Here is a 10807-nt window from a genome sequence, read left to right as displayed (position 1 = left end):
ATATTCTCTCCGGTTGTGAAGATGAACACACTTAGATGCATGCTTGGACTAGTGGCAGCAGAAGATATGGAGCTTATGCAGATGGATGTCAAGACAGCTTTCTTGCATGGGGATCTGCATGAGGAAATTTACATGGTGCAGCCGGAAGGCTTTGAAGAAAAGGGCAAAGAGTATTTAGTTTGCAAGCTGAAGAAGAGTCTCTATGGTCTTAAGCAAGTGCCTAGAGAATGGTATCAGAAGTTTGATGCTTTTATTCAGTCCTAGGGTTTTAGAAGGAGTGAAATTGATCACTGCCTCTACACTAAATCAGCTCAAATGCAACAGATGCCACTATCTGCAAAATGGCACAAGAGATATGGTCATGTCAACTTCAACTACTTATAGATCTCAGGAATCAAAATATGGCAATTGGGATTCCGAAGCTACAGTTTCTTGGAAAGGTTTGTGAAGCATGCTGCTTCGGCAAACAAAAGCGAACCAACTTTGTCAGAAGTACCTCTCGTGCATGAGGTATTCTTGATTTGATTCATACAGATGTATGGGGTTATGCCCAGACCCGCAGCATCAATGGTTCACTTTATTACTTGACCTTCATCGATGACTACAGCAGATATTGTTGGGTCTACTTTCTGAAAGAGAAATCTGAAGTGTTTGCCAGATTTCAAGAATTCAAAGCCATGGTAGAAAACCAAACAGGCAGAAAGATCAAGGTCATGCGATCGGACAGAGGAGGTGAATACATGTCTTCAGCATTCATGAACTTTTGCAAAAATCACGGCATTCGAAGACAATTCACATGTGCAGATACTCCTTAGTAGAATGCAATACAACAACAACTGACACTCATTGACAAAATTTTGATGAATGGCAGTGATACAATAGTCAAAATTTTCTAGAATGTGGGATTTGCAAAATAATTTTACAAAATGTGTCTCTTACCCAAAGACTTTGGGTAGTCCATCCACCAATTTTGCAAGATGATGAAAGTTAACATGCCCTAGATATTCTCACAAACGTTGGGCATGATTTGTTGGAGAGATTGACATGGAAGCTTGTAGCTAGGGAATGCCAACCCTAGAGGGACATAGATGATAGGTTTGTGGACAAGTAAAATATGAAACGTGATCAAAAGTCCTTGTCTTGGCAACATAATGATCATACAAAAATTCAATGCTTTCTCCATTCTTTCCCATCCTACATAGACAAAGGAATTTTACCAATCTACACAATAGGATGTGCAGTATCATCACCAGTCTAGAATGGGATTTTAGCAGACAGTGCTAGAGCAATGCTTAGTGAAAAGCAATAGCTACAGCTAACTACTTGCTTAATCGGCTTCCTACCGAACCGATACAAGGTATGACTCCTTATGAAGCATTCACTGGACACAAGCCACGCATTGGGCATCTCTGCATATTTGGTTGCATAGCATATGCCCACATACATGATGATCATCGCAGGAAATTGGATGCGAAGTCATGCAAATGCATCATGGTTGGCTACAGTGAAGAAAGCAAAGCATACAAATTGTATGATCCCATCAACCACAAAGTCATTATCTCCAGAGATGTAATCTTCGATGAGGAATCAGAATAGAAAACCTCACCTACACAGGAGATAGAAGCATCGACTTCCTGAAGACTAAAGATGAGGCTTTTAGTAGGTTCAAGGAATGGCATGTAATGGTCGAGGCTGAAATTAAAGACAAGTCCATCTGACTATGCGTATACAGTCAGGATGGCAGATGGAAGTTCAACTGAAGTATGGGACCAAAGGGTTACCCAGTTGGAGCTTCGGATTCAAGACTATGCTGAGAAGCTTGATTTTGAAATAACCAAGCTTGCTCATGTAGATATAGCCCTGGGTATGACCTGGCATTCTAGGAAGAATCAACCATTGATTGGAAAAAGCACGTATATCAATTCAAGATGAATGATGTGCTTTATGTCTTGCGAGGTGAGAAAGATATACCTTAGGGACCGTTGGTTTCCGTGATGGAAATCCAAAAAGCTCAAGAAGAGTTTTTATTCCTTTGCACATCATCGGTAGAGCCGGTTGATGATTCTTCGGCTAGCACTGATGTTACACAAAGTGGTGAGATGGCCAAGCTGGCTAATCTTATAACAGAGGAGTTCTCTGAATGTTTTAGGGATGAACTACCTTATGGGTTACCTCCAGAGCGAAATGTTCAACATAAGATTGAACTGATTCCGGGGGCAGAACTTGTAAATAGACCTCCCTATAGAATGAGTTTTACTGAAGAAGCGGAGGTGCGTAGACAACTGGAAGAATACCTCAAGTTGGGGCAGATTCAACCAAGTTTCTCACCTTTTGCTTCGCCTTTGAGCATTGAATAATATCACTGTCAAGCACAGGTATCCTATGGCTCGGATTGATGATTTGCTAGATGCATTACATGGAGCCGTGATTTTCAGCAAGATAGATCTTAAATGTGGCTACCATCAAATCCGGATTAGAGCCGAGAATGTGCATAAAACCGCTTTCAGAAGTAGGTTTGGTCATTATGAGTTTTTGGTAATGCCCTTCGGACTTACCAATGCTCTGGCTACATTCGTCATGCTTATGAATGATTTACTACGTCCGTATATCGGAAAGTTTGTAGTACATTTTATTGACGATATTCTAGTGTTCAGTAAAAGTATTACTAAGCATCGTGAACACCTGAGAATAGTGTTCAGTACTTTGAGGAAAGCTAGTCTTTATGTAAATAAAAAGAAAACTATACTGTGTATGGTTAGGCTTCAATATTTAGGATTCATAATTACTCCAGAGGGGGTAGAAATGGATCCGAAGAAAGTGGCTGCGATACTAACTTGGCCAATCCCTCAGAGTGTTGCGATCATTCTGGGGATTTGTCCAATTTTATAGAAGGCATATCAAAGGATATTCCGAAATAGTATCGCCATTGACTGATCTGACCTCAGATAAAGTACCTTTTATTTGGGGACAGAATCAACAAGAAAGTTTTAACACCATAAAACAAGCTGTGGTCACAGGACCGGTGTTAAAAATAGTTGATCCCCAGAAACCGTTGTTCCTGGAAACCGATGCAAGTGGCATTGCGGTAGGAGCAATTCTCCTTCAAGAGGGAAGGCTAGTAGCCTTTGAAAGCAAAAAGCTTTCTCCCTCTCAAAGGAATTGGCCAACTCATGAATTGGAGTTGTATGTTGTTATCCATGCTTTGAAAACATGGAGGCATTATATGTATGGTTCAGAGTTTTATGCGGATGTGGATCATGATACTCTGAAACATTTTTATAAACAGCTTGACTTGAGGGGCTGCCAAGCTAGGTGGGCAGAGCTCATGCAGGAGTTTAATTTCACGATTCGGTACCGAAGAGGAAAAGATAATAAGGTTGCTGATGCGGTCTCGCATTATGCACAACTTGAGTTTCACGGTATTAGAGAGTGCTCTAATGACCGAAATTAGAGAAACTCAAAAGGTGGACGAGTTTGTCCAGAGCTTATGGCCTAAAGCTCATGTGTTAAAACCCGGGGAAAATGAAAAGGATGACCTGGCATCCAGAAAAGGCCAAACTTATGCAAGATATACCATAAGGGATGGTATGCTGAAAAGAAATGGCAAGGTAGTAGTACCTAGTCAGAATGATCTCAGGCAGAGAGTCATTCGACAGTGCCATGATAGCCCATGTGCGAGACATCCAGGGGTTGAGAAGACATAAGATCTCGTGAAACAAGATTTCTTTTAGCCAAAGATGAAAAAGCATATTCATGAATATGTGACACGGTGTTTCTCGTGTCAAGTAAGTAAGGCCGAGCAGGTGAAGCCACCCAGACTTTTACAGCCCTTGGAAGTACCACTAAGTAAGTGGGAGAGCATTTCCATGGACTTTATTGTAGGGCTGCCTACAACACAAGGAGGGTATGATTCTATCCTTATGATGGTTGATCGTCTAACCAAGATGGCTCACTTCATTCTGACTAGAGAGTCTGTTAGTGCCCCGCAAGTAGCGGATTTGTTTATTAGACATATATTTCATCTGCATGGACTGCCTAGATCCATAGTGTCAGACAGAGATGTCAGATTTACCGATCATTTTTGGATAGCGATATTTGAGACACTAAGGACTGAGTTGGGAATGAGTAGTGGGGATCATCCTGAGACGGATGGTCAGACGGAGAGAGTCAACCAAACTTTAGAGGATACGCTGAGGGCATATGTGTCATTGAGGCATCATACATGGGACAAGTGGTTGCCATTGTTAGAGTTTTCCTACAATGATAGAAAACATTCCTCTACGGGGTTCAGTCCGTTTGAGCTGAACTATGGTTAATTCTTAATACAACTAAAAGGAAGAGCAAAATCAGGGTACAAAAAACCCTTCTCACATTAAAAGGATACGTCCTTGTTCAATGAATGTGACAGCCTCCTGAAGATGTTCAGCCAAGCGAAGCCTCACAATCACTACAGCCAACCTCCTTCTGCATACAGCAAAAAATCGGAAGTGAAATGATGAAGCATATGACCAAATCATTATCCAGTCTAAACACATCCAAACAGAACTGTAGATAACTCACCTACAGAAAGAAGACACTGATAATTTATCACAAAGAGCCAAGCTTTTCTTGCTCGGAATTACACCCATTGAATACCTGCAAATTGACAGCAGAACATTGATGTTTCAAGATTAGTCATCGTGTATTAAAAAAAGAAAAGAATGCAAACCTAGAGTTCCTCCCCTTTTTAGATCACAAGCATCAACCTTACAATTTTTCCAGTAGCTGCTCTGTCATTTTTATCCGAAAAGGGTCCATAGAATCCAATTTCTTCAATATACAAGGCTGATATCAGATTTTTTTGGACATGAGGAATTAAGATATATCTCATAAAGGAGAAATGAGAGTTCACGCTCAACATCATGTGATCATGTGTGCATAGCACCATCACGTGATCATATGTGCATAGCACTAACCTTATAGAGTGCTATAAAGGAAAGGGTTAGATCCCCTAGCCCTAACCCTAAAAGGGTTTGTATATATTCTATTTTTTCAACTAATTCTAGTGTACAGTTAGTCATTTGTGGTGTGCTCTCTAGCTGTGCCCTCTCTCCTCATCTCCACTCTTCTCCTCTCCCCTCTTCATATTTTGTCAGTGTGGAGGTCAAGTAGTCATAGGAAGTCTTTAGGATCACCGTAGCTTGTACTACTATTGTCAGCTGTATTTGGGTTTGGTGGAGGTTGGAGGTCACATCCCTCACTTCCTTATCTTGAGCTTGGAGAGTTTGATTCATGTGCACTTCTTCAACCTCTTTCGCCCAAAGTGCCTTGACCTCTATGGAGATTCCATATTGGTCTTCGATTTTTGCTACAGTCTGTCTTTCCAATTCTTGTGCATGTTCCTCCTTGGACAAAAGCTAGTGAATAGTTCTAATATTTAAAGCATTTGGCTATTTTGATGATGGAGAATTACAGATGGTGTTGAGGATTGGTGATATTGCTGATACAATTGGTGTCCGTGTAGCCAACCTGATGATTCTGTAGTACTTGTTGGGGGTTGTTCCAATGGTAAGTCAGTCACTTGGGTATAGTAGTCATATTGTTGATCTGGCAGTAGCTCCCCTTGTGGATCATGGACTGGCATGGTGTTGATGGGTGGTGCTAGTGCCGATGCCTCAGGCTTTGGCTGCTACTATTGTTGGATATATATTGGTTGCAGTTGTGCACCAAGATGTAGCATCTCATCCTCAATTCTGATCTCCAGAATAGGCATTTCTTTTGAGGTATCCGCATTTGCTAATGTGATAGTAGGAGAAGTTGTGGTGACAACTCCCATGCTAGTGATAAGGGAATGTCCAACTCCTTAATAGGTTTTGGTGACTGGGCAGAGTCATTTCTCGGTTGGGGTTAAGTGTGGAATTTTACATTTTTGGCCTGATGAGCCATCGAGTTTTTTTGTAAAGAAGATGACTAAGTGTTGAATCCAGTCTTGCTTTAGCTTTCTACTCAGCAAAACAAATGTGCAGAGTGGAAGGGATCGATTCTTACCACACTTAACCCCAACGATTGTGGATAGGAATTGTGCTACTTCTTTGAGGCGAGGGTTAAAGATGGTGCAAAGTAATGTCCCATCCCTATGGAGCTTTGTGCCCTTGGTGAGGAGAGGCTATATTTTGAGAAATTTAGCATTGACAGGCCTTGTAGGGTATTGCACCTTGAGTTAGGAGTGAGAAGGCCCTTTGAATTGCTGTACTATCAAGGATAATGTTGAGTGGGCTTTGATGTACAGTGATGGTGACATACTTGCCAACCAGTGTATCACTGGAGTGGTAAGAATCGAGAAAGTCCCTGATGTACATGGTCATTGTGGGACTGTCCTCCAAGGATTTTAGGCTCTCATACAAACTGGCCAGATATCTTTGCTCTAAGAAAGATGTTGTTGTGTTGGAAAGAGCATAAGTCAATGTAGGTCGCCACACAAGTTCCAAGGATTGGGCCCCATCAATGGTTGTGTAGGCCGCTGGTGACTGGGGTGGCATTTGTTCTTCTTGTGTTTCCATGTCATGCATAGAATCCTCCTCAGAGCTATCACTCTAAACCACAAATGCCTATAGTCGCCATGGTTGAGAGGAGGTAGATGGTTGTGAACTCTAGAGGGGGTATCGTGGTGTGGCTGAGGCAATGGGCTCTTTCTTTGCATCCTCTTTAGTGGCGGCATTGTTTTTGAACCTGCATCCATGTTCATATGGTGTACCATTGATCATTAGATTAGTTGGTATGCAAGTATGACATTTGTGTGTGTATTGTAAGAGATCTTATTTTTACACATGCTTTGAGAGTGTGGAATGAAAGTGTGTGGCACAATTATTCATGCAATTGACTATGTGTCTAAGTGAAAGCATGTGTAAGTGAAAGTGTGTGTTGGCTCTTTCCTACTGCTTTCGTAGGAAGAGCTGGGTATTCTATGTTTGCAGGGTTCCGAGGCTTTTTGTCACCTACAGATATGTTGGGATTGTCGATTGTAGTATATGTGTAGCTTAGGACCTCGAGTCGTGTTCCGGTGAGAGACGTAGGCTTAAGTGTGGTAAGCAAACAAAGTGCATGCATGTGTAAAAGGAAGGTAAATCATCTTTGTTGAAGTAATGAAGGCTTTTGCCTTCAATGGGGGTTGTAGGGTTTAGGAGGAGTTTAAGGGTTAGAAGGAGGTCCCAAGGTTAGAAGCAAGTTCCAGGGTTTAGAAGGAGGTTCCAGGGTTTAGAAGGAGTTCCAGGTTTAGAAGGAGGTTCCAAGGTTCAGAAGGAGGTTCCAGGGTCCAGAAAGAGTCCAAGGTTAGAAGGAGGATCCAAGGTTCAGAGTAGAGTACATGGTGGAGAACTCGTCTCCCTCGTAGATCATGGAGTTTAAGGGTTGAGGAACAAAGGGTTTAGGAAAGCATAGGAGTGGGAGAGGAAGGTGTAAGAGCATGGGGGAAAGAAGAGAGAGGAGGAAGGAGGAGGAGGGAGGAGGAGGAGAGAGGAGGAGGAGGAGGAGGAGGAGGGAGGAGGAGGAGGGAGGAGGAGAGGGAGAGGATGGGTTGCAAGTTTGGAGGAGAGGGGAGGAGGATTTGCAAGGTTAGGACATGCTTTTGGACGTGCAGTGCAAGGAAGCATGGACACTTGAGACAAATGCTTGGAATACCAAAGTAGACTCAACACAATGCCCCAAAGAGTGTGGGCTTCATTCCATTATGGGGTATTTATACAAGTTGGAGAGCTTCTCTCTCTGCATGTAACACAAAGTCGTATCACAAAGTTGTAACACAAAGTTGTTACACAAAGTTGTTACACAAAGTTGTAACACAAAGTTGTAACACATTCTCTCTCTACATGTAGAAGTTGTAACACAAAGTTGTTACACAAAGTCGTAACACAAAGTTGTATCTAGAAGTTGTAACACAAAGTTGTAACAAAAAGTTGTATCACAAAATTGTTACACCTTCTCTTTCTTCATAAGTTCATGTTGGCACAGAGTCAACATACTCCTGGATCCATTTTATTACCCGTCCTCGGGTTATGGCTTATTGCGATCATGTACTTGGGTTGCCATGTTTTTAGTCCAGTGGCTGTGGAACTTGTGTCGTGCCAGTCGATCTTGCTGTAGAGCTTTAGCACCATACAATTTTTTCCCAGTTTCCAGGTAGCCTGTATCCACCATTTGCTCGAACAGAGATATGTGGCGTGCCTCCAAGAAGATCACTCTTTGATAGAGTCGGCTGGTAATCTGAGCATCAATCCTTTCATTAGGATTAAAGCTGAGTGGAGGCAAATGGGAATCAAGGTAACATGCGACCTCCAGAATTAATTCTAATGTTTTACAGAATATGGCACTTTGGTGAAGGAAGCGATCAATGTTGCCGCGCATTATTTGTTCATGTTGCTGAAGTGCTCGGATCATGGTGCCTTGGATATTCCATTCTACACTAGAGTAGGGTTCGATCATTGGCCAATTAATGACTCGATCTTCAGCCAAAGTGTGTATGTTGGCTTCCCATTTTTTACACTGTGGAACTGCATAAAACTTGAGATGGGTTTTGAGACATGGAGGTGCCCGTAAGTAGTCCTTTAAGAAGATTACATCAAAGAGCTTGGGACGGCACCAATTAGGTTGTGGATCCAATTTGCTAATCCAACCTTCACTTATTTGATGCTGACGAAGGTTGGTAGGAAAGTTATCCAGGGTCCATCCATCGCGAGTTTTCATATCAGGATATTTGCTCCAAAATTCCTTGATGGGGTTACTGGGAAGTGGTATCTCATCAAATCATACCCATCATTGGAACTTGGCATGGGCGTACGAATTGGATTATCCGGATCCTGATATTCAAAATCAAATACTGCATCATTTTCTGTTGATGGAAGCACCAGAAGTGTCGGAGGTGATGACGGGGCCGGGAGAGAATTAGGGGACATGGGGGAGAAATATGGCTGAGTGATAGTGGCAGAAGGGGGAGCAGAGGGGAGGGGGGGAAGAATTGGGCAAATGGTTTGAGAAGCTTGGTAATCCTCAAGGGTAGGATTAGCAAGGGAGGGGAAAAAGCTAGGTGTGAGGGGCTCGTAAGTTTGTGACTGTTGAGTAAGTTAAAAATGGCGAGAGGCATGATCAAAGAGACGATGGAGGGAATAGATGTTAGGATGGAGCTCGAGGAAGGTTAAGAGGGTGGTAGCAGCAAGGGGAAGTGAGGTTATGATGTTGGCAGAAAGAGTGGTTAGATATGGGAAGTTGGATGTGAGATAGGCCTTGTCATCTTCTGACACTTCTTTTTGTTGGTGCGATGGGATGATCAGCTGCATGGGTTGGATGTCGGTTATGTCGTGCTATGCAAATAATAGGGATGGCCTTTGTAGCAATGGCAACAAACCTGCAATAACCCTGAGGGGAGGACTACCCATGAGGCAGACATATGCAATGAAAGCATCCGTCCTGAGTGTTATAAACTCGGCATGTGTAGACAGGCAGAAGATATTCTTCTCATCTTCAGACAAGTCTTGGCAAATTATGCGTAGGGTTTTAGTCAAGATTGATCGTTCCCAGTTGATTGTTGGATGAGCAGATATGATCCTGATTTGGAGTTGCTTCCATTGGATAAGCACGCGTGCGTTGAGGTGATCTTCCAGTTGTAGAGTAGCCACAAGCTCTTTGTACACCACAGTTGTGCATTGTAGTGGGGCGTCATTGGTGTTGTCTTCCAATGCCTCATTGTTGTGGACTAGCAATTGGAGTTCAAGCTTGGAGATGGCTATTTTTTGGGAGTGCATCTCATTCATTTTTTCTTTGTACTGATGGTAGATGGTTGTGTATGCCTCCTTAAGCTTTTTCGTTTGCAAGGTGACCTTTGCCTGTTGAGGAATGTCTTTAGTGGTATTGGACCATTGGTCCAAGACCTGGGCTTGTGAAGTGCTGGCCTCTTGAACAGTAGCAAGTTGGTCTTTTAAGAGTCGGCATTCCCTTGTAAGCTCATCAATGCTGAAGGCACATACTGCCAAAGATTGTCTCATGTCTTCAAGCTTGTCTTTGCAATCCTGGAGCTCTTCTTCTTTGTGAATGAGAGTGAGTCGAGCTTGTGCCACTACCTCCATTTGTTGCACATGTACAGATGTCAAGGAGTTATAGTAGGTCTGTAGCATTAGGGAAAAAGGGAACTCATTTTGGGGCCCTGTAAGAAATTCACTATTTTTTGATTTATTTCTCTCCTAAAAGACCTCAAAAATAGTAAAATACGGAAACGTGGCTCAGATTTGTCAGTAAGGACTACAGAACTGTCAATTCAAAAAGGAATAAGATAATATTTTGTCTGACTAACACGATTTTGTATTAAATATCCTCTTAGATTTTTTTTTGTTTACCAAAGATTCCGCATCTCTTTGGCCGACGTGTGCAGGTCTTTCATTAAGAGTCCATCACTGAACTTAGTGATTGCAAGTTTTTAAAATATTCACATGGATACCGCCACACTTCCACGATTCATGTTACAAAACGACTATGAGATTGAAAAACAAACTTCGCAACCTGAGGAGCACAAAAAATGGCCGATACTAGTGAGTCACTATCTGAGAAGAAGCGATTACACCATCTTCACATCGACTTGGAAGAACAATATGCTCCAGCACAAAAAAGACGAAAGGATACGGTGCTGAATGCTCAACAGCGGGAAAATATGAGAAGAGAAGGGCTTCAACATATTGACTTATGGTGCGACGGAAGCATATATCCAAAATGTCAAGTAAAAAACTCTACACCTCCATTTGTCAATCCCACCACATTACTGAGGTTTGCCGGTGATGGACAAAAT

At 42.3% G+C, this 10807-nt stretch overlaps 1 protein-coding gene across 1 annotated transcript; it reads right to left on the bottom strand.

The window, feature by feature from the left end:
- Nucleotides 1–4367: 4367 nt before the first annotated feature.
- LOC147905639 (uncharacterized) lies at nt 4368–4808 on the bottom strand. The gene is made up of 3 exons (XM_087372374.1): nt 4751–4808; nt 4561–4635; nt 4368–4464 (listed from the first exon to the last, which is right to left on the bottom strand). The coding sequence occupies exons 1-3, from the start codon at nt 4795–4797 to the stop codon at nt 4368–4370; spliced, it is 219 nt and encodes a 72-aa protein (XP_087228500.1). The 5' UTR covers nt 4798–4808.
- Nucleotides 4809–10807: the final 5999 nt, after the last annotated feature.

This window comes from Dipteris shenzhenensis, chromosome 1 (assembly GCF_047967505.1).
Source record: "Dipteris shenzhenensis isolate YYH24624 ecotype China chromosome 1, Dip_SZ_1.0, whole genome shotgun sequence".
Taxonomy (NCBI): Eukaryota; Viridiplantae; Streptophyta; class Polypodiopsida; order Gleicheniales; family Dipteridaceae; genus Dipteris; species Dipteris shenzhenensis.
Note: the sequence above shows the minus strand (reverse complement) of the source record. Positions and strands in the feature narration are given on the sequence as shown.